Raw genomic sequence first — 25235 nt, forward strand, 5'->3', positions numbered from 1 at the left:
CTGGCCACTGTCAGGGCGTTGGGTGAGAGCTGATCCGTGGGCGTGAGGGAGGAGGGAAGGAGCCATTCCTGGTGGCGCTGAAGGAGGTTGGCCGGCGGTGGGAGGTTGAAACACGGGGCACATACCGGTGTTGGAGGAGGTGGATCCGCAGATGGGCATCAGTGACGCTGTCGGCGATGGCATGCGACGTGTACCTTGGTTGTTGGCAGGGGCTCGGGAAGGTTGCTAGTGGCGGCACGCGGCGGGATTGGGCCAGGTGGTGTGCGTAGTGGCTTGGTCGAGGGCGCCACCGGCGGTCAGGTGGTTGGCGACGGCGACTGGTCGCTGGCGACGACCTGAGGGGTCCAGACGGGGAGGCGCGTGGGAATGGCCAGCGGTAGGTGGCGCTCGTGGGGTGGATGGCTAGGGGCGGCACCTGTCTTTGTCCAGACCAGGCGGCGGCCTATGCACTTGTAATCGTTGTGGTGAAGATGGAAGAACTACTCCAACTATTAATTTGGGTGAAGATGAACAGGAATTGATGATGGAAATCAATGGAGAAGATGAATAGGAACCGGTGATGGAAATTAATGGAGAGAGGAGTAAATTTGGGAGATCAATGGACAGTGCGGAGAGTTGGAAGAGGAGCTGGCGAGAGAGATAGTTGTCGTCGGTTCTTCACGGAAGGGTATCTATGGGCTTCAAATGGGCTTTTTAGTGTCCAGGCGCTCGGGCGTGCGGCGGGGTACGCGAGGGTGGTAGGCGCGCGTCTTCCTCCCCGATCTGATGGCTCCACGGTGGCGCTAGTGCTCGGGCGGTTCCTTTCGGCAAGCGGTGGCGGGCGCTGGGCTCTCGGCGGCGCTCCCGCATGTGCAGGCAGCGGCGGTCCCTGTGCGCGGTCGGCGGCTCCGTCTCTGACCCGGACGGCGCGGGGGATGGCGGCGGCCCGGCTTGGCCGGTGATCTGGATGCGGTGATGCCGGCGGCTCGCTGATATGCCGGTACTCCAGGGTCTGCCTGGTGGTGCTGGTGGTGACGGCGGCCCGTGCACGAGAGTTGGATCCTTTCGAACTGATCTGGTTGAAAACTTGCCTTCGGCTCCTGCTAAGGCCGGCGGTGGCGGCACTATTTGCGTCGTTCCCTTTAAAGGCATCGCCGTGGAGAAGTTCAAGGCCACTCTCTGCTACCTTCGGGGGAAACCCCATATTGGATGATCGGATGACGGCGGCGCTTTGGTGTCGTTCCTCCCTTGGGAGCGTCATTCTTGGAGGTACACACGTGATCGAGGGACCAGAGGACGGTTTCTTTGGTGGAGCGGTGCTTCATCCTACACACTAATGGCGACGGATCTTGACGGTGTGGCGCAGTGCAGATTCGATGTTTGCTGTGGGAGGATGGACTCGTGCAGGAGGACGACGCTGTCGGGCGTCGTGGTGGCGTCGATGGCAGAGAGACCTGCCACGGTACATGCAACAATACAGCTCTGAAGATGGATTGGTGACAGGTGGCTGCGGCGGCTTCATACCCGGCAGGCATCCTGATTGAGGAGTGAGCAGGACTGGTAGGTTCCCCATACCCGGCAAGCGTCCTGGTTGGGACCTCAGGTCTTAGATGTTTAGGTTTTGGTTGCGATGTCTGTTTGGTATTAGGCCCAGACTATCTGCGCCCCTTCATCAACTGGATAGGTCTAGCGACAGTTGTTGCTTAGACAGTGGTTTTAGTGTTGCTGTTGTATGGCTTTGTATGGTCTTGTGAGAATAATTAATAAAGTGGCCGTATGCACCGCCCAGATGCAGAGGCCGGGGTCATCCTCCTTTTTCTAAAAAAAAAAAAGATTCAACATTAATTGAACTTCATCGTGCCTCTTGAATCGTGCCTGGCGTGCAAGGCCATATTTTACTTGAACTCGCCTCGTGCAGCTAACAGATCTCAAATCTCGCAGATCTCAAATCTCACTCCAATTGTGTGCTAGAGAAATGCATGCAGCCGAACTGACACGATGAGTTGGGACCCGTATTTTATTCTGACACGATGAGTCAAACCAAAAACTGACATCTTTTGATGGTGCACAACAGATTTACACCCTCATAGTCCTACGGAATTGCACTGGCCCATTGCAAAGACAAAGATAACAGGCGTGAGCCAGAGTTGGGGGAGGCTATTAAGAAAAGGAGAAGACGAGAACCATGAGTTGCTAGCTAGTTACCCGTTCAGCTTCTTCCAAGTCTAGCAATGGACTCGTCCACCGGTTTGAGGGGCCCTGCCGGCTTCGCGACGCAGGCGAACGCCCTCCTCCGCAAGAACCTGTGCTTCCAGGTCCCCCTTCTCTTCCCCAGTTTCTCGGTTCCGTCGTTTAATTATCATCTATGCAAAACGACGATGTGGTTGTGAATGTTCGTGAGTGTAGTATACGGTTCTTGGGGATGCCAATTTGCGGGTGCTTGGTCTTATTTCGCCATGCCATTTGACTTGCCTTGTTTGCTCTTTTGGGGTGCTGCAGAAGAGGAACCTGAAGACGAACGCGTGTATCAGCCTTTTCCCTATCCTCGTCTGCGTGCTGCTGCTCCTGCTGCAAGGCGCCATCGACCGCAGGACCAACACGTCTAAGTACCGTTGCGGCTGCGCATGTGTCGACACGGCCACCGACGGGAGCTGCAGGAGGACAGAGTGCGGCGCCCAGCACTCCACGCTAGACCAGGTCACTTACTGTGAGATCCTGAGTCCGCCACGGTGGCCGGCACTGATTCAGGTACCCCGGTCTCAGTCCAGGGCCGTCAGGACCGCTTCGCAACCGTTCAATCGTTTGCCTGAACCAACATGCCGGGTTACCAGGTCTTGCCCCGCTGCTTTCCTCGTCACTGGAAGCAACCGCTCGCTCACCGAAAGTATGTCATCTGTCGTGCGTGCTACAGTAGGAGATGATTGATGCTTTGTTTCATTCATAATTCAGGTTAAATATGTTCGTAAATTTGAACGGCAGGTCTTTCGGGTGAATTGTTTCCTGCTCTGTCTTCCCCTTTGAATTTCACAGACTATCTGAATACACTCTCCAATATTGTCCCTGTAAGTTTCTTTCAACCCTAATTGGCACCTAACTTGTACAGTTGTACTGCTGTGGTAATTGTCTTCTAATGTATGAAGCTTTTGGTTGGATCTATTTGTCTCAGGGCTCTGACACAAGGACTTCGCATATACAGCTTTTGGAGCCAACGTTTATCTCACAAGATACTTTATATATTCTCCAACTCCAGTGTCAGTCCAATTTATCACAAACAGTTTCAGTCAATTCTGGGATGATACCCCTTCGACTCAGTGAGTCCTTTTTTCCTTTTTGAATTTCCTTTGCTGACATCCGCATTCCCTTCAACATATAATGCATGCAGCTACTTTTAGGACGCTCCCTCTTAACTTATGAGCTAAGAGAGTAATCTAGTTCTAGCTGTCGATTCATCCAGCATAAAACTCACCACCGCTGTGAAAACACACGGATGTGGCTAGATCTCAATCGACTGAGACTTAACCAAGTCTCAGTCAAGTGACTTAACATTAAATAAAAATTCCACGGCTCTTCATATAGCATCGATTGAGAATTGAGTAAGTCTCAGTCGACTGAGATTTAGCAATTGCAAAAACACAATGAGCAAGCCAAAGGACAAGAGCCTCTCCCAGCCAGGTATTTTTTTTCTCGAGCGAAATTTTCTGAAACCTATTTTCCCATCACCAGTTGAGAAAGTATCATACCGCTCGAAAATTTCAATCCTTTTGAATTTAAGCGCCAATCCAGGGTCAAATAGCGCTCATGCGCTTGTCTAAACAGACCCCATGACTCAGCCTATAGGGAGAGTAGCGTCTTAGCGGCTTGTCGCAGGAGTGAATCCAGCTAATTCAAGCTTCTTTCTTTATGTGTTCGAGTGTTATTTATTTTTTCTACGTGCAAAAAAAAGTGAGTTATTTATTTTTTTCGAAAAAAATACGGACGACGTGCAGGAAGGGTCGCTCCAACTCGTGAGCTACTGATGAAACAGGGCAGGCTGACCAATTGGTACAGGAGCTGCGATTTGTACAGAGGCTGTTAAACTTAATATGTTTTGAAGCAAAATTCTTTTGTATTCAAAATTCCGTTGAAAAGCTCGGGCGAAAAAACCCACAGAATTTCCGGTATTTTCTGAAAACTGCATATTTCGGCCACCACCGAAAAAAATGAATGAAAAAAAAAAACCTTGATTCCACCTCACTCCTACCCAAGTCAGCCTTGCTGCAGCGAACCACTCCAGCCGATTCCGGACGCCACCTTGGGAGGGGGTTTGAGCACAACACCATCTCCCTCCCCATTGTATTTTTGCGGAGCCACCTGGCATCCGACTCCATGTGGTCAGCAAGAGGTGCATGACTTCGCGGAGGAGCGCCTCCTACGAGTCGAGGGGGACCGAGCAGACACCTTGGTGGGAACAGGCGGGCTCCATCGCAGCCGTGGCCTACGTACTAATGCTTGCGGCAGGCGGCCTTGGCCTCTGACTCTGGCATGCGCATATATACAAAGCCGTGGGCACAAAAACCCAGGGCTACCCGGACGGTGCTGGCACCAGATGGGAAGGGGAAGGGGCCGCCCTGCTCTGTATAAAGACTAGTGCAAGCGCAGGACGAGACGGAGCATCAGCTCCTACAAGTGTCCAGCTGCGACCGCTGGTGATGCGGAGCGCCAACTCCTCGTTGTCCGGCGCGTCGCTGCTGGAGCTAGAGCCCTCCTCCTTCACGAGGTCATCCCAGTCCATGGGATCAGTCTCGCTGCCGGAATCGTGGCCGTACCTGGCCATAGCGGAGGAGACAAAGAGATTCGGGTAGGAAGGGGGGAGATGAAGGGGTATGGAGAGGGTCAGAGGATCGAGAGGGCTAACGGTTTGACTAGGGTTTAACGGGCGCAGGTGGGATCTTTGTGGGTGCAGTTATGGGAGCGGCATGGGCCATAGCCAGCCAGCCCGATGTGGCTGCACTGTCGAGGCGCGTTCGGGCCTCCCCATATCCGCCCAATATATGGGTTGGATATGGGGGTCGCCAAATCGCCCAGGCATTTTGGCTGGTTGTGGGGAGCCCGATTGGTCGTGGTTTTTGGCCCCGGGCATTTGTTGCAGCTTAGAGGGCTTTGGTTGTAGAGGCTCTCAGGACTTGTCACCCGTCAATTTTTTACATGACCAAAAAATATACACATTGAGTGCGCCCGAAATTTAATGAAAAAGAAATTAATCAATGTTTGGTCAAAAAGGTTGGCAACTCTTATATATTACCTGAAAAAAGAACCATGTGGACCAACTAGTTGTTACCACAGCTTGATGATGGACCGCAGCAAGCAGTCACATAAAGATGCTCCCTAAAACCCGGTGTTGTTCGGCAGTGGGGGGCGGGTGGTGGAGATGGCCTTCCTTCTCTTAGGTTCATGCCAGCGGCGCTCGTGCGTCAGGGGTGGCTATGGCCTAGCGCTTGAGGTCAGTCAAGCCAGATTTGGTTAACATGGCTGCTTTGGTTGGAGGTGATGGGCGACATGGCTGCTTTGGTTGGGCGGCCGTGTGATCCGGTTGCTGGCGTCCACGGCGGGTGATGCGGATCTGGATCATGGTGGTGTATGATGTCCGGTGATGCGGAGTTACGGGGGTCCGCATTGGTCCTCGTTGGATGCCTTCATCTTGTGCCCTTCTTGCTTGGTAACTGTTTGTGGCGGTGGCCCGAGGTTTTCCCTTCGGGCATTGTTGTGCCGTCATACGGATCAGCCCCAATGACCAGGACATGGTGGCATTCCAGCGTGCTCAGCGGTGGCCGTCGGTAGTCACTAGGTTGTTTCCCCACGGTCCACTGGGACCGGCTAGGGACAAATGCGTCGGCGCTTCCTAAGGTGCCCACCCAAACCGTGTGGCTGATGCTGTGCTTGGAGTGAAAGGTGGTTCCTTGCACTCTAAGTACTGTGGTTGGGTGGTCGTGACGTGGATGGTCGGCGGTGCCTAGTGGCATGGATGCCGGGGCGGTGGTCCTGGATGGTGGGCACCACGGTTGGCTTTCCGGGAGGCTTGATGGTGGCGGTGGTGGCTCCATCTTCTGGTCGTGTCGGCGACTAGGGATGTAGTGGCGGGAGGCTCTGGCTTGCTCTTGCAGTGCCCAGATCGGTGGTGGACAAGTTGACCCTCATTGAGGTGGTGGCTGGGACTCCTCTTGGTGGTGCAGGCGAGTGTCCGAGTGAAAGCTCCGCGCTTCTAGCGCCGGCGAAGGCGACGCCCGTGGATGCCGCTTGCTTCTTGAAGACAGCGTCGTGGATCTCGTCCTTGTGCCACAGCTCATGGTGTGAACCTTTGTCTATTCTCAGACTCGACAGCGGCGATTCTTCACGCCATCACCATCATGGGGGCATTGTCATTGAGCTCAGGGGTCCTATTCGGGCCTCAGCGAGGTGTTAGGCTTATTCTAGGTTCATGTTGTATCTTTTGATCTGCTTTGTAAGGGGGTCTTGATACCATATTGTATCGTTCAGCCATGTACTTTGGTTTATTGCTTTATATATAAAGTGATGCAAAAGCCTGTTTCGAGAGAACCCCATGTCATATCTCAAAGGAAACAACTACCAAGGCTTGCTCTCGGGTATGACTCTGAGCACGGTCGTGTGGATGCAATAGCCAAAGGAGGTAGCAGTGAGAGGAACGTTCAGTGGTGCATATGCGAGGGGGCAGATAACATATGCTATCTGATTAACTGGCGGCTAAGGTTGCCGATGTCTAATATATAATCCACCCGTTATTAGGATGTGTGGGTAAGCCCTAGTCGGTAACAGTCCAGTTTCCGAATGGGATGGAAACAACTACACTTAACGCGTCCTTTATGACTCATAGTTAGTTATCAATTAATTACCCATTCCAGTCGGAAAAAAACAAACCGCACACATGGCATATGTCTGATCTCGGCTTAGCTCATACAAGAAGCATGACGCACACGCGCGGCGGCCGAGATGTGGCGATGCGAGCGACGGAGGAAGAGCACGCGCGTACCACTCATCTTCTAATGCTCCGATGTTAAGTTGAAGAGAATTCCTTATATGTTGAGTCAAAACTCTCCTTCACTCCGGAGTCGGACTAAGCTTCTCACTTTGTCATGAAACCATTAATGAGCTCTTGAGAATTTCCAGGATTTATTTGTTATATGGTTCTAAAGCCCATTTAACTTTCAATGACCCCCACAGATCTGCTAGTTGTATTGCGTTGTGCTCTATTCCAACCACTATCTTGATTGACCAGTATTTTTGGGGAAACCTGTTAAGGGTTAACATCCAGAAAGAGCAATAAGCTACACTGGACCACAAAAGAACAATCGAATATGCCATGAACTATCAGTTTTGCGTGAAGAAGTTTCACCAATTCTATTACAGATACTAGGTTGCCAAACACTAACGCCGTGAGTGGAGCATATAAGTCGCACTCCTGGCCTACTCACGAGATTACTAGGGATTACCATATCTCATAGACTTTGACTAGCATGTGAGCTCATATAGGTGTGCTCTTCCAAGATTTTCTTGTGTGATAGCAACTTATTTCCTTATAAAGCCTTAGAACACATTAAGACAAAAGTGAACCGTACCATACATATTATGAGAGTAGTTAATCTCCAATAGAGCGGGTTAGTAAAGTTACCCCCATCCAGGTTTTTTCCTAGACCCTAATTCAAGGGATATTTGAGCCCATAGGATTGGTTACCACCATGGGAACTCACGTGGGTGTCATACCCATCTTGCTTCATGCATTTTCTATAACACTTTGTGATAGCCCTTTCTAAAGGGACCTGCTAGATTCTTAGCAAGTTTGGATATAATCAAATGATATCACTAAGGAGCTCTCAATTTTTTGACATAATTTAGCATTCTCTTTATATGCGTTGAGGACTTCATGTTATCCTTTGAACTATTAACTTTGACAATTCAACACTTCTACAGGAATGGCTAGCAGTGGCGGGCGGCAAAAGCCTAGCACTGGTGGGCAAGGCTCGCCACTAACCTTCCGCCACTGCTAACAAGCCATCAGTGGTTGGCGCCCGCCCGCCAGGGGTAGCCCATGGGCAGTGGCGGACACTGATTCCTGCCTGCCACATGAATTTCCTGTATCAATGGCGGGCGTTTTGTACCGCACGCCACGGCTATTCCTCCATGTCGAATTGATACTATTGCAACATATTGCACTTGGATCATATCATCAGATTGCATTTGATACACAAATTCTGGTTTTAACATTGATCCAGGTACACGGACCACATTACAATGATGTCAGATTAATGAAAAGTAGTAGTTATAAAGCAAATATAACAAGTGCATTACAATAATAAATATATATATGTCGGTCGTCACATAAGTAATGGTTTGCGAGTTTTTTAGGAGTGAAATGAGTGTCGAGGGATGTTCAAGACATGGAGCGTTATTAGAAGCCGCACATACTACCTAAATTACTAGTGGATGGAATGAACGGGGACAAACAGGCTTCTTGCTCTGCAGCAGGAGATTTGGCCTCTCGAAGAGCCCACTCAACTACTGCACCCGGCGTGGGTATGGTGGTTATTAGACCCGGCCAGATCCTCAGCCTCTCATCCGGGGTCGCCTTCGTAAGGATGCACACCGCGAGGTCACTGAACCACCTCTTTGCTCTATTCTCCATCGCTGGGAGAGAACACTGGGCCATTGGAACACTTCTAACCCAAGCTAACATCACCTCCCGGAGGTGCTATGACCGATACTTTTCCCGGATCCATAGATAATGCGTCTCCATATCTGCCGCATAAACCCCATCCCACGATTTTTCTAGTGGTCTATCCGTTATTATAGCATACAATAACATTCAAAATATATACATATAGAAAAGATCAAAAGGTAGATATATAAACATATGACACACATACATATAAAATAGAGATCACAAGGTAACAAGCATTGTGTCGTCACATAATTTAATGTTTTGACCGTTTTATAGACTAGAAAGGAGCATATATATCGCCATTTTGATGTTTCATTCTCATCTCTCACTCTTCTTGACTCTGTGCCCCGCAGTAGAAACGTCCCCTCATCCCTCACGAAATTGTGATTGATGATATTCGTGAGCACCCTCTAAAAGCGCTCTCACTCTGTCTAAAAGGGCGATAGCTTAACTTCCTTATCATTCCCTCCGGACCATTTCCGCAACATTGAAGCACTTCTCAACAGTGGTCCTGCGCGCACATAGTCATCCATCAAGACTATGACATAGTAGCCAGACATGTGCATGGTTTCACCTTTCGGTTGTTGCCAGAACTAGAAGCTAGTGTTAAATTTTTATTGCGAATACGACATCAAAAGAGCAACATTGAGAACTTTCTTAAGATCGGTCCACGGCTTCTTAGGATCTCTCCTGGAACCAATGAAATAAGCTCGGCCATCCCGGGGCATTAGTGCGATGAAGACCCAATGTACATTGTTGTGCAAAACAATTGAACAATGTAACATGAATGAGATTGACATCAAAGTACTCAGGTGTATATGTGCAAGCATAAAGAAATGAAATTATGTTTCAAAGTAAGGCACGATAAAGTTGTGCATGTGCCGGGGACTATGAAGAATGGTATTGTGGAGGGAAGTCACGATAAGACGTGGCCTTTATCAGAATCCACATTGGCACAATGCATGACATAAGCACTAAAGAAGGAAATTTCTTCATTCTAGAGTAATGGATTTGCAGCATGCCAGAGCGACCAAAGCCTCATTAAAGACGGCCTCATATATACGTCCACATAAAAAATATTGTCGTTGACTACACTCTCAACCCAAAGATATATTTTATTTGTAGGGTACTCGTCAACAAATCCAATGCCGTCTATAACATCGGCGGTATAATACCTCTCACCCTTTCCTGACCTAGCTACTATGTCTTTGTGTAGAAGATGAATTTCAACGCTTAGTGCACTCAACTTGTGTTGTTGTAACATCGGTTCACTGGGCTTAAACATTCACCATAAGCACGAACTGGTAGAAACATTCACCACATTTTCTCCCGGCGCCTTATTGGCCGTAGGTTCATTGGCTGATTTCTTCTTTCGGTTTCTGCCATTCTTACGACACTGAGCTGAGGGGTTCATAGAAGATGGTTCTCCAGAATCCATTTGTTGCATTTGCTAAATTTTAGTATGGCAATTATGAGTCATGGAGCATAAAAATTAAAGAAATTATTTGATATGACCTTTGCTAAAAAGAGGGCATAACGAGTGCTAGAAATTTGGCGAAACAAAAATGAATCGACCTTTGGCAAAAACATTGGCACACATGTCAATACATACAAATATAAGCCAACCACACTAGAATGGATCCTAGGAAAAAATGAAAGAAAAAAAAGCAACATAATCTTTGCTAAAAAGATGACATAAGGAGTGCCAGAAAGTCAGCGAAACGGAAACGAATCGACGTTTCGCCAAAACATTGGCACTCATGTCCATACCTGTAAATATAAGTCAACCACACTAGAAAGGATCCTAGGCAAAAAATGGAAGAAAAAAATTGCAATATGACCTTTGCTACAAAGAGGACATAACGAGTGCTAGAAATTCAGAGAAATGAACACGAATCAATGTTTCGCCAAAACATTGGCACTCATGTCAATACAAATTAAGCCACGATACTACAATGGATCTTACATAAGATATTCCTAATATACTTGTAGTTACCCTAAGCACAAATAACACTAAGACACACTACTCAAATTTAATCATGCTAAATATGTATTTATCCTTAACACAAACCTGGCCATACCGGAGAGGTGGAGCGCTTGGCCTTCGAAGGCGGCGCGAGGTCTCCGATATTGGCGGACGAGGGCACCATGGCCGCAGGGCTAGCAATCGGGGAGGAGCTCGGGGGTGGCGGTCGCTCCGAGATGCCTCTAGTGTTGGAGGAGGAGGCCATGCCCGCGGCGGTGAAGAGGGTCGTGATGCGGCGTTGACGAAGGGCTCGGCAGTGGCAACAAGGGGATCATCAACGAGGAGAGGCGGAAGTGAGGGTTGCGTTGGAGGAGAGGAGAGGCGGCAACGAGGGGCGCGTCAGTGAGGAGAGGCATCAATGAGGGTGCTGCAGTAAGGAGAGGCGTGGTGATGAGTCAGACGGGATTTGGGGGGAGGCGCCGGTCGGGGGCAAGGGAAATGTAAATTTTGGTGACGAATCATTTGGGGGTGGGGGGAATTGAACCACGAGCGTCGTGGTTCTACGAGTGACGGGCATAGTGTCCGCAACTCGTAACGGGAGTGCACCCGGGAGCACTACCAACCAATAACCTACCACTGCTACAACTGTATACTGTGGACCTCCTCGGTGTCTTTTGTTGATGCTTACCACAATTTAGCTTTGGCCGGCAAAAGCTTCAGCTGCAACGTTTGACTTAATAAGTAGTGGCGGGCACAAATAACAGCCTGCCACAGTTAGGTTTCATCATGCGGTCAAATTTGAAACGGTCTACCTGTGGCCAATGCGTATTTCCGCCCGCTGCTGTTTTTCCAGTAGAAGTGGCAGGTACCTTTTGTCACCGCCACGACTACTTATCCAAATTAGCTGTGGTGGGTGACATGCGGCGCCTACCACTAATTTGAGTTCACATATAAGCCCTTTCCCAATAGTGCAAGGCTTATTGACACAGTTCATGAGGATGGCCTAAATTGGGTTTTCAACCATCTACAAGTCCACCTAGAGCTCAAAAATCCATTTTGGATTCAATACTGGTCGTATCCAGTGATGTGAGTTATGCTTCCATTAATGACTCATCACTATGGTCTACATGCAAGACTTCCAAGAAATAACGCCGCCTCCAAGTGTAAAAAAATATCCACTTGTGACCTTTCTCTCATCACCATCAGAAATCTAATTCGAGTCTTCATGTACCATCGGATATCAAGTATACTGAATCCAACAGCTCAGAGTTCCCTTTAGATACCTCATAACTCTTTTAGGAGCAAGGGAATGAACGTCTTTTGATTGGAAACAAACAGCCTCAGTTTTCTTACAACAAACATGGTGAGATGCCTCGTAGAACTAGTTAAATACATAAGTGAGCCAATGACTGTAGAGTATCTCAGTTGATCCCTAGAGACTCCTTGGTTCTTTTGATCGAATCAATACATTAAGATCATAAGGTGGTGGAGAAGGAGCAATTCTGAATAGCTAAAGTTGCCCAATCCCATATCCAAAGTTTGGGGCTACCAAGGTGTAATCCCACCATCCACATGTATCAACAACATGATCTTCAAGATAACATCACCCACATCAAGAGCTTTCATCTCAAAGTTATCAAATATAAAAGCCCTAACCTCCTCACAGACATTAAGATAGTTTCTGACTATCAGTATTACATCAACATACAAGTACAATATGACTCCTTCGTCCCCAGATTGCCTTTGGTACACACATTTTTCAGCTTTATAAATAACAAAGCCAATTAAATTAATGTTTTGTTTAACTTTTGGTGCCATTTCTTAGGATCTTTTTTGAGGCCACATAGAGATTTAAGTAATTTGCATGCCTTTCATTACTGACCATGTACTACAAAGCCATATGACTATTGCATGTGCATTTCCTTTTCTAAATCAGCCTTTAGAAAAGTAATCTTACCATCTATATGACGGATGATAAGACCATGTGAAGCAGCCTATGAAAGTAGCACTCGAATGGTGGTTAGTCTGGCCAATATGAGTAAGTATCAAAGAAATATCCGCCTTAGTTTTGGATATAATCCACGTCCATAGGCCTGGACTTGTATTTTCCAATTGGCTCATAGCCCCTAAGCTCTTTGTAAACACCCACTTATAGTCCAGAGTACAACTATAGGGATAATAAGTGACTTCCCATTTTTCATTAGCCATGATGGAATCTATCTAACTACGTGCAACTTCTTGTAGTAGTAAACATTTGGGGATGGATAAGCTTTCGAAATAGAATTGGCCATAATGTCATCCACGGGATACACAATTAAATCATCACAAAAGAACCATGTGGTCCTTTGTCTCTTGTTCCTCGTAAGCGCTTCCTTATTTTACTCTTCATCATGCGTTCTTTCATCGAAATGGCAGGATCATGAGCTTCATCAGATTTTTTTGTAGAAGTGATTTTTATATTTCTCATACGAAAAAATATCAACAAAGATAGTAGCACCCTTAAACTCAATTATAGTACTAATTAACCCTCATGTTAGGTATCTCATTTTTCACCATTTCACCACTAGAAATATATAGCCAAATATATGCTGACCATTGCCCAGAAAAACATAGTCCACGGTTTTTGGTCAAGGCTTAACCTTTTATGAATAGGAATTTGGAGTTTCGCTAAACAACCCAAGATGCATAAGTAAGAAAGTTTGTTCTATTCTTCTCCCATTTCTCACAAGGAGTAATTTAAAAATCCTTAGTGGGAACATAATTCAGGACATGACAAGATGTCAATATAGCCTCCCCCACCATGCCTTGGATACCCTGAGGTATCTAACATGACATTAACCAAATTTGCTAGAGTATGATTTTTCCGTTCGACAACCGAGTTTGACTAGGGTAAAACGGCAGGAATCCTGTCATGAAAAATTCCATGTTCCACACAAAAGAAATTGAATTTATTAAAAAATTACTATCCACCATGATCTATATGGACCCGTTTGATTTTCCTTTCATGTTGATTTTCAACTTCTGCAATATTTATTTTAAGGTAGTGTAGATCACCTTCTTTAATGTTTAACAGATACATATAAAAAATGTAGTGCAATCATTTATCAGTGTCATGAGGTACAACTTTCCTTAACAAATAATTCATCATATAACAAAATGTTGTGGAATCATTTATCAGTGTCATGAACTACAACCTTACTCGGCAAACAATTCATCTCAGATGGATCAGATTGTATAAGCTTTTATTGTCCCAAGTTTCTCTTCTCTGTAGTCTTGTGAGGCTTGCGAGGTTGCTTAGGTTGCACACAAGTTTGGCACTTAGAAGCTTTAGCTAAGAGGAAACTTAGGATTAAATTCATATTTGCTAGCCGTGTCATACAACAGAAATTAATGTGCCAAAGTCATGAATGACAATCAATAGTTTCATCAATGCTATGATGTATATAGTTCACAGCCTTATTTCAAAAATCTTATATGGACAAGTGGAATGGGCCTCCATAACCTTTAACAAAAGTCGACACATGTATACAACTACTTTATTAGACACGATAACAAAGTGAACCCCTGATAAAATTGTTGTTTATTGAGGGGACATGTTTCACTTTCTTCAACTTCATGAGCTTTCTCAAAGTAAAATTCAGATCTACTGTGCCAACACCATGTACAGAAGTATGTGTGCCATTCCCCATTGACACGGAGCAATATCTTATGACCTGGTAAGAAGGAAATAAGCAAATATCAGAACACAAATTAGCACCTACATCAACCCGCCAATCGATAGAATAACAAAATCAAGTATATAGTAAGTGCACCATCAGGGTTTTTGCCATTGGTCTCCTTGATAGACTTACATCTCAAACATGCCTTCCTTCCCTCACGTTGTGGCACCTAGGTTCCGTATGACTAGGTTCACAATAGATAAGGCAACCATCTTTGTCATTGTCCTGGCCCATGTTGCTTTTCTTAATCTTCTTCGTGAAGTTGCTAGTCAGGACCACATTCTTATCTTCAAATTGTCAAAATTCTATTCTAAACCTAGAGGCCAACTAAGATTCATAACCGAGATCTCCCATCTCAGGATCTTCTGAGAATATCCAAAGTTCCACCATGAAGGAGGGATCTCAACAATAAAGCATCCTGCAACAAAATTTACGTGTTTCGTACACTTCCCCGGTTCAAGCTCCTTAGCAATGCATTGTATTTCATGAGCCTGGTCCACCATATAACGGTTAACAAAAATCATGTAGTCATGGAACTGCCCAATGGCATACAGTTTATTGTCAGCATTAGTCGTGCTGAACATAGCGTCAAGCGCATCCCATATGATTTGACACTCTGAATATGCATATATAGGTACAGTAGCTTGACTCCGATCATGCTTAGAATGGCACCCCCAAAGATAACCGTGAAATCCTTAAAGGCTTTCTCCTCTCCAGGGCTAATATTTCCTTCAAAAGAACCAGATGCCACCTAGTACACATTCACGACTGTAAGCAAGAACATAGTTTTGGTCTACCAACGTTTACAGTGAACAACTATAACGGGTTTGTTTTCAATGCATCATCCTTGGATAAAAAATAGCATATAAAAATATGGATCAGGTGAAAGTGTCATAAAGGGCATAAAATTTAGACTTGTTGTTATATAGGGAAGAAAATGTTTTCCAGTGTTTAATAAGGGAACAAAATTTTCGATAGTGTTAAATAAGGAATTGTTTCGGATATATTAGCAATTATCCGATTGTAGTGGATTGGGTAGGGAGACGTGGGTGTAAGCCCACGCCGAGTCGCTAACACCACACTATCAGATGTATCGAATACGGTTGAACTAACACATCTATTAACAGCTTGTAATTAATTAGAAATTAATTATCCTTCTCCACTGTTAAAATAAAGACAGACATGGCATTGAACTAAGCTCGGCTAGTTCAAAAGACACGGTGCACACGACAGGACTGTGGAGTGAGCGCCACAGGAGGAGCATGCTTGTATCGCTCCTCTTCCCATGCTCCAGTCCGATGTGGAAAAGGGTTCCTTATATGTCGGTCCAAACTGTCTTGTACATCCAAGGTGGTACTAAATGTTCCACCATGTCATGAAACCACTAATGGACCTTTGTTTCCGAGAATTATTTCATTATATGCGCCTAAAGCTTGTCTAACTTCCACTAGAAAATCGTACTATGTTTTTATCTCCAATAAGTTATATTCCCTCCTATCCATATTACTTGTTGCTTTGTACTAAAGCAGTGACAAGTAATATGGATGGGAAGCATTATAATATTTTAATCTGAACGAACATCCTTAGTATGAATGGAAGACTCAATTTGGAAGGAGTGATCATTAAATCAGACAATAATGTTTATTTTTATCTTTCATCCTTGTTTTTATATTTATATTTCATTTTTGTTGTACTTACACTATTTATGTACTGATATTTACCGGTGATCAATCAACAGTTTGGATTAAATTCTCATGTTACCTCCTACGAGGCAAGTGGGAGTGTCTTAATATTTTGGTTGGCTCTTGTAAATTCGGTTTGTCATGTTTACAACTGACCAAACATATAACCTGATCAAGTTTCATCAAGTATCACAAAGTGCTCTAAGAAGATATAAATGGTTCGGGAAGGTAGCTGGTAGTTGAGATATTTCTCGAGAAAACTAGGATCTAAGCTATGATCCATTAGCAAATATATTTCTGTTCACTACAGAACTCTTAATTTGCACTTATTATATTTCATATTGGAGTTTTTTTTCCTTTTCCAAGAACACGTTATTCGTGGGTATATTTTGTATCCCCAGACCTGCTGATATTACTGTTTCGAATGTTCTTTGAATGTGCAGATGTTGACTGCATTCAAGCTTTATTATTATGGCGTAAAAGTGCATCGGTTATCAATGAAGAACTATTCAATGGGTATAGACAACGAGGAAGTGGAGGAGGAAATACAAATGAATTTGTTGCAGGTGATACTATAATCTACTGATCTTGTGCAATAAAATGTTTAGCATTCATTGATTCTCTTTCTTCTGCGTGTACTATTTTTTCCATCACAGGTTACGACTTCTTAAACACAAACAAGAACCGTCTTGATATTATTATTTGGTTCAATTCTACCTATAACACAAAAATTGCTTATTCACGCATTGCACTATTACGAGTTCCACGCTTGATCAACATGGTATGTGATTTGAACTACTGCACAACTTCATGTCCTTTTCATTTGTGTTGCAACTATTAAGATGAGTTGTACTATCCTTTTTTATAGGCATCCAACGCATACATCAAATTTCTCAAAGGAAGTGGAGCAAAAATGCTGCTCGAATATGTTAAAGACATGCCTAAAGTAGGATCGAAGTTAAAAATTGATATTGGATCTATTCTTAGCACACTATTATTCACATGGATTGTGGAACTAATCTTTCCAGTAAGTAAGAGACGACCTTCTATAAGCAAGTTCTCAAAATGGAATAAATGATGATTTGGTACTATTTACAGGTTATGCTAACATATCTCGTGTATGAGAAGCAGCAGAAGCTTAAAATTATGATGAAGATGCATGGTTTGAAAGATGGTCCTTACTGGTTGATAAATTATGCTTACTTCTTCAGTCTATCAGTTGTCTATATAATAATGCTTGTCATTTTTGGCTCCTTGATAGGTAAATGTCTGGAAGCATATTCAAGATGCTGCATGTGTTTTAAATTAACTTCCTCTATTTAAAATTGGTTTTTTTCAGGTCTGCGTTTCTTTACGACAAATGACTATGGCATTCAGTTTGTTTTCTACTTAATACACATAAAGATGCAGACTGCACTTGCATTTTTCACATCATCGTTCTTTTCTTCTGTCGAAATAGCCACAGGTCAGTGTCAAAAACATCTAAGGGCCTAAATTATGTAAACAGTGCTTATAATACTTTGAGTAACTAATCTAAGAAACTGATATGCTGCAGTGGTTGGTTACGGCTATGTATTTGGTTCTGGTTTACTAGGGGGATTTCTTCTTCATTTTTTCATTCAGGATGCAAGTTTCCCTAGTAAGTTTCTTTCTTATTTACTTCCTGCGTTCCAAATTAATTGAAGTTCTAACTTTGTCCTAATTCAAAATTGCTTAAATTTTACTGTTTATTGAAAATTATATCAACATCTATAACACCAAACTAGTTTCATCAGATTCATCATCAAATATATTTCCGCACTATATATTTCATATTGTAGATATTGACATTTCTTAATAGACTTGGTCAAACTTAAAAAGGTTGAATTAGGAGAAAGCTAGAACAACATCAATAAATTTGAAACAGAAGGATTATGTTTACAACTCTCTTAAAACCATATGCATGACAAGCTTTGTTTTCACATACAGAGGGTTGTATGGTCCTCATGCAGATCATCCCTGGATTTTCACTTTACCGAGGATTATACGAGTTCAGTGCATTCTCTGGAAATGAAATGGGAACACGTGGTATGAAGTGGCATAATTTGCGCGATCCGATCAATGGAATGTGTACCACATTGATTATTATGGTTATCGAGTGGGCAATACTTCTCCCGTTGGGATTTTATTTGGATAATGTTTCATTATTGGATGGGCGATTACGAAAAAGGATCTTAGTCTTTTTTAAATGTTTTGGAACGAGAACAGTATCATTTCGGAGGTATAGCTTTGGACGACTAGGATCTAATGTACTAGCTGAAATGGAGAACTCTGACGCTACTCAGGAGGTATGTTAATCCCTTGCATATATATTTCTCAAAGATACCTATTCATATTTTTGTACGGGCAGGCCTAACAACTTATGTATATATTGATAATTTGTTTGTTATTATGTTCAGAGAGAGTTAGTTGAGCATCTTATGTTGGAACCCAATTCAAACTATGCTATTATATGTGATAACCTAAAAAAGGTGTACCATGGAATGGATGGAAACGCTGACAAGCTTGCAGTTCGTGGGTTGTCTCTTGCCATCCCAAAAGGCAAATGTTTTGGAATGCTTGGACCGAATGGGGCTGGGAAAACATCCTTCATCAGTATGGTAATTAACGCGACAAGACCTAGTGCATGCATTTTTAATATTTGATGAAGTTAGCCAACATATTCAAGCATTACTATAGATTTTCATTTTCATCTCACAGATGATTGGTCTCATTCCACCCACATCTGGTACAGCTTATGTCCATGGACTAGATATACGGACTGATATGAATGCCATCTACACAAATATGGGTGTCTGCCCACAACACGAGTACTACCTTGATCGAAAATTAATCTAATTGTATTATTTTGCCATCGCTCTCCATGCACATTATATTTGCCGAAATGTTATTGCTTTCTTAAATACAGCTTACTTTGGGAAAGATTGACGGGAAAAGAGCATCTGTTGTTTTATGGGAGACTAAAGAATCTTAAAGGTGCCGAATTACTGAAGGTATATTGCAATACTACCTTTACATGCCTGCAACATTATTATTATTAATATCATTTATTCCATTGTGAAAAGCGGTGCAATAATGTATGATCATCGGTTCTATAGTGCAGTAAAATTCTAGATGATAATATGCACAAATGCATTGATATATTAATTCTAAATTGTGTTATTCTAACAGGCAACTGATTATTCTCTGAAGAGTGTTAATCTATTTGATGGTGGTGTCGGCGATAAGCAAGTGAGAAACTACAGTGGGGGAATGAAACGGAGGCTAAGTGTAGCAATCTCCTTGATTGGGGATCCCAAAGTACTAATCTGACTCATGTTATGTTCTCGGCTGCAAATAATATAATTGAAGCTGCCACTGAAAATTGTGTATATTTTAGGTTGTTTTCATGGACGAGCCAAGCACTGGACTAGACCCAGCTTCAAGGAACAAGCTGTGGAGTGTTGTGAAGGAGGCAAAGAAACACCGAGCCATTATTCTTACAAGTATTCAACTTTCCTAATCACCTCTTCATTATTTCAAATGCAACATTGTTAATCATCAAGTATGGTTTTTGACAGCACATTCAATGGAGGAGGCAGAAATACTATGTGATAGACTCGGTATTTTTGTGAATGGTGGTTTCGAATGCATTGCAAATCCAAAAGAGGTAGGTTACCCTATCAGGAAGAGTGGATTTTTTAGCCCCCATGCAAATGCACGTCCATCTTTGCCATACAGCTTTATAATAAGATTCACACGCTCCCACTATGGGAATTTCTCCTTTTTGTTTGTTCCAACTGAATCAACATTTGGACTTGAAAGTTTGCATGTAAAGAACACACAGTAGTATAGCCTACAGAAAGTGTTTTAGATTTTTGGTGCAACATAGATATCATATACGAGGGACGAGAATATATTAGCATTATATATATTTACAGTGCACCCAAAAATCAGTGAATGATTCTGGACAGTGTTCTACTTGCGAGCTCTATTGTAAAATTCAAAGTGCAAATTTTTATTTGTTTGAGAGAAAAATATGTTCACATGTATCTCGATGAAAAACTAGGCACTCCAGATAAGAGGTGCACGTACACAGACTGAGCTTCAGTGACTTAACTACACCTGCCTTTGAGTCTATGACATGTGGGCTTAGCCACCTGTCGGTCGCACATGATACACCCAAAGGGAGGTGCAATGAGTCACCGAAGTAATGTCCCACATACACATTCAGTGGAAAATCATTGACAACTTTCTTAGTATGGATGTTCGCAAATAAAAAGACTTTCCTGGTATGGAAACTTGCAACACTCTATGCACTATTTATGATCTACCAGTCGTCAACCCGTGCATCTGCACGGGCTAGTATAAAAAGCATATACAAATTGTTTTATAAAAAAATCATTTACAAATTTGAAATTTAGGTAGTAAGACATTACGGTTTGAAAACCTTTTAAAAAATGCCAAGTTTAACCTGATATGTTGTTCTTAACGTCTTGTACTTTTGCATGATAAGGCAAAAATGTTACAAAGAGATTGACCGATTAGGTTCTCATTACCATTAAGAATCCATATCAAATATTTGAATTGCTTAAGTCTTGTGGAAATAATGGATTTCCCTACTCACAAATGTGAACTCATCATAATGAATTAATGATCACATACCTCAAAAAGATGATGGCATTGCAACAACCCAAAGGCTGTCCTTAGCTCAAGTGCAGCATGTATGAATGGCACGTGACTAAGCTACACAAAATTGGGCATCTTCAACCAATGGAGGGAATCAAATTAATTACGTATATATTCTTGGCCGAGTTAGATGCCAGGGGTGAGGATGTTGAATTCTTGATATGATGCCTAGTATGGATCTTCAGACCGAGGAGAGAACAACGTTGATAGTATTCTGTCACCCCAGGCATGGCTGCGATGAAAGTAGAGAACCCTAGCAAAGAGGAGGACGCCTTAATGATGAAGGTGTACAATTGAGGAGGACAAAGGCATCATGGGTGCCAGTCGCAGATATGGTGCAGCTAGACACAATTGGGGAGACCAAGGGGTTCATAGATATGTAGGAATAGTATGGTGGAGATAGGTGAACCAACTGTGCGACAAAAAACACATTGTAAATTATAACTTGTAATTGGGTGCCCAAAGAATTAGTACCAAAAACCCGTTAGGTCATGGATGCTAGGAATGAGCCTCCTATAAGTAAAACGAGAAGGTTTAGAGCTGAAGAAAATCTTTCCCATAGAAAAAAGATATGAAGCGGAAAAAAGGACAATTAAGTGAATGATTGTGACATATTATCAGTTATGAGCCTATTAATATCATAGTTGAGTAGCAAAAAACTGAGATGTCCTCTTTAATTTATGTTAAGCTAAATAGTGAAATTCCTTAGCATCATTATCCTTTTAGTATCAAAACAGTAGACAGGATGAGATTAAGAGTCAAAGTATATACCTAAATTGAATAGTAACCATCGTGATCACTTCATCTCCCTTTCCATAGACACCCTATCAAATTGAGAACAAACTGTTGTATTTACTTACCTACAACAGCAAGTAAAATGAGCACTATTATGCTTGAGAAACTCTAAGGAAACATCTAAACAAATCTCAGCAGTCCAAAATTATTAGCATGCATGACCGTTCACAGAGCATACATATCTGCAAGCAATACACTCAAACACAAAATTAAGAAAAGTTATTGGAATTTTTACGTATAAGATATAGGATTGTGGGCAACAAATACTGATCCACATGTACTCTGAATCTTCCCTCAATATTTCAGGTGTGTCCAGAAAAACCAAGATCAAATTATACACTATTTCGTATTGTTCTGAAAATTATAGGAAGTCCTTATACGCTACATGACATAAGCATATGATTATATTGAGAGTCTAGGCATCATATATTTATTTAATTGTGAGACAATGATAAGATATCCATTGTAGATAATCCAAGTTTAAGCATGTATCTAGAAGAAATAGCATACATCATCAAAATCCTTTCCATTGAAAACATAACTAATCCTATTCAGTAATATAACATGGTGGGACATGGAAAAGGATATATAGATTGATCCTCAAATAGACACCAAAGAAGCTGGCATGTGTTTAATTGTTGAGGTTGCTAACACAATTCTATTGTAGAGATTCACACATATAAATGAGATCAATTCTGGGCAACTAGATTTTATATAACCTTCCACTGATCCTAATAGATTATACATTTGTGTAAGACTGTATTCTACACATATAAATGAGATGAATACTGGGCAACTAGATTTTCAATTTTCTTCGAACCACGGTTTGTTAATTGTTAGTTCTTGCCTCCTTGAGTGCTTTGCCACATAGTACAATGTTTTAGACTCCATCAGCTGTACTAATTAAGTAATATCGTATAGTGTGGGAAGTAGATGTAGCACCTCACTAATTTTGAGTACCCACACTCATATCAGCTCACCAAATAGCACATATTTATTACGGCCATGGTAACCTCTAAAGCTATTTCCGGTAGTTCTAAAAAGAAATTTATGTTTTTTGCATGAGGTCAGATGAGTAATTTAAGAATAAACTGTGATTGCTTGCTGCCAAAAAAACGACTCAATTCGGCAATTTGCCATATGAAGCAATTAGAAACATATCATTGAAACTCAATGTACAGTAAAGGATGCATCTTTGGTGAGGTAGTCAAACTGTCAAACCCTGCGAGCTGCAGCTATGTGGAGCAACCTAACTGCCGCCACATATTGACCAAAACGGTAATATGCCTGTCATTGTACATGGGCCATATCTTCGGCAAGCATGCCAGATGGCTAGACCACGCAGGTGCCGCATCAACATATCACCATGTCGGGGACACAAGTACATGAAGCGAGATCATTGAGCTGATCTTCACCATGGCCATTAGCACATGATGCATGTTGATCGGACTGCAGAGAGCTAATCAACCCTGTTTGGATGAGGAGTGCTCGGCAATTGACTGAAGATGTCCCAGAGGATGCGACACAACTTGTTCAAAAATAGGGTGTAGCCTTGCGCATGCTACTTTAGAAATACGCGTGCTACTTTAGAAATATATGAAGACATCTTCGTGCCTCCCTGTGCAAAACTCCGTGTGTATACGTTTTCTTCTCCCAACATGCTTTGCCTCCATCGGTAGGACCGTCACCTTGCTGAAAGTCCGCCTCCTTCCTTCGCCTCAAATCTAATTGGGCTGAAATTCCGTTTGAATATATGAAAACTCCTGATCAAATTTTCTGCAAGTGTCAACTATAAACATCTGAATATTGGAACTGTGATGGGAAAGATGACATGTATTACCAAAATTAAAGTAAGACATTATAGATTCCATGGTTACAATTACAGTAAATTTTATTAAGAACGTTTTGTATAAAAAGATAATATATCTAGATCTGTTTCCAAATACAACAAATGAACCATGTAAACAGTGACATGTATCACCCGATATGCCATACATCCATCCAAATTTTCCACATGCAACAGTACAAAAATCTCACAAATCCACAAAACATACATTATAGACTATTAGACATGATTTTGAGAAATCCAGGAAGATTGTAATATATTAAATGTCAAAAGTAAATGAAAATATTTTATGCCAATGTATCATACTTTAATGCCGGACATACAAACTATTTGTTAAACATGCAGATAATCTGGGATTTATCACATATTAAAATAAAATTGTACAACATCTAAATCACTTCCTTATGAAAAAAAAACTGTCTGATAGTGGTCAATTTCTAGGTGTAGAGAAGGCTACTTACCTAGCTTGCTACAGGTTGGCAACAAATGTAATTCAGATCCCCCCAGCTGGCCGGTTCTCCTTCTCTCCCTGGAATGCATAATATGGTCATGACCTATGCACTACATGTACAAAATCAGTTTATTTTCTTGATGAGACGTCATCGACCTAGCAAATTTATTGCGGGCACTTGGATAAATTCATCAGGGTGGAGAACTGAGGAGAGAATTAATGATGCAAGGTTACGTGGCTGCGGCACATGAATTTACGGATGAACTCAAATAGGGTTTGGGGTGTGATCCGCCGTGTTGCCGCCTTGTCGCTCCTTCGCCAAAATATTCTGATCTGTTTCTTCCATTGCCAAGTTACCTAGAAGGTCCGACCATGGCGCCGGAGTAAGTCAATCCGGTCGATTGGAGCTAGCTCCATGCAAGCTCATGTTTGGTATGTTTGTCAAGAGAGCCGAGTCGTTCTGGTCTCGTCGAGGAACAAATCAAGTGATTCCATTGAAGCTAGCTTCTCACCTGTACATGAGCTAGTGCTACTGCTCATCAATCAAGCAGCATGTCTGCTTGTGTGTACGTACATCGGCTTCTGGGTGATTTGCTCTAACGATCAAAAACCAACAGCGAATCTATGAGAAAAACATGGCGAGCATGGACAGTTGATAGATTTTATTGGGATTTGGGTGAGCCCGTACGTGGATTGGAGCACCAGATGGAACGCTAGAGGCCGCTTCATGTTGCACCAATGTAGAAGATGCGTCTTTCTTTTTTGTTTGACATGCTTCGATAGATGAGCTGGGGATTTGAGAAGCTGCAATACGGATTGTTTTGGCAGCCGATGGTGGAAGAATCGTGCGCATGGGACAGATCCCAAGGGCTACCATGAGGTGAAAATCAAAGGTCTAATTGTAAGCTAAAACATATCTAATCATTTCAGCCGAGAATTACACGGATTAATCGACACCGTTATAACTCGGTCGCACCTGATTTACGGCTCCTAATTACTGATTAATATGGGAATTTGTAGGGAGTGCCTAATTAGTATAGGTATAGATATAGATATATAGATTAAACACTTAAAACTTTTTCTATTGTATATGTTTTGCAGCTGAAAACGAGATATGAGGGCACCTACATCTTCACAATGACAACATCTTTGGAACATGAACACGAAATTGCCCAGCTGGTTCTGCGTTTATCACCAAGTGCAAAAAGGATATATCACATATCTGGAACACAAAAATTTGAGCTGCCAAAGCAGGAGGTGAAGATAGCAGACGTTTTCCATGAAGTTGAGCGTGCCAAATGCCGTTTCAATATACATGCTTGGGGCCTCACTGACACAACTTTGGAGGATGTCTTCATTAAGGTTGCGAAGGGAGCATAA

The 25235-nt window shown here is 42.9% G+C and overlaps 1 protein-coding gene across 1 annotated transcript; it reads left to right on the forward strand.

Annotated features, from left to right (window-relative positions):
- The first annotated feature begins 2210 nt into the window (after positions 1-2210).
- LOC119300391 (ABC transporter A family member 7-like) lies at positions 2211-25235 on the forward strand. The gene is made up of 18 exons (XM_037577368.1): positions 2211-2294; positions 2479-2863; positions 2959-3041; positions 3146-3290; positions 16500-16622; positions 16713-16837; positions 16925-17083; positions 17155-17317; positions 17396-17521; positions 17612-17695; positions 18025-18383; positions 18495-18695; positions 18796-18905; positions 19004-19088; positions 19267-19395; positions 19475-19580; positions 19656-19744; positions 24957-25235. Exons 1-18 carry the CDS (start codon positions 2211-2213, stop codon positions 25233-25235), a joined length of 2835 nt encoding a protein of 944 aa, XP_037433265.1.

Source organism: Triticum dicoccoides, chromosome 1B (genome assembly GCF_002162155.2).
Source record: "Triticum dicoccoides isolate Atlit2015 ecotype Zavitan chromosome 1B, WEW_v2.0, whole genome shotgun sequence".
Lineage (NCBI taxonomy): Eukaryota > Viridiplantae > Streptophyta > Magnoliopsida > Poales > Poaceae > Triticum > Triticum dicoccoides.

Excerpts from the sequence above, each read along its gene's own strand:
- LOC119300391 (XM_037577368.1), top strand. The coding sequence starts at position 2,211 with ATGGACTCGTCCACCGGTTTGAGGGGCCCTGCCGGCTTCGCGACGCAG. Across the intron at positions 3,291-16,499 it reads GATGATACCCCTTCGACTCA|ATGTTGACTGCATTCAAGCT; the intron begins GTGAGTCCTTTT and ends TTGAATGTGCAG. Across the intron at positions 16,623-16,712 it reads TACAAATGAATTTGTTGCAG|GTTACGACTTCTTAAACACA; the intron begins GTGATACTATAA and ends TTTCCATCACAG.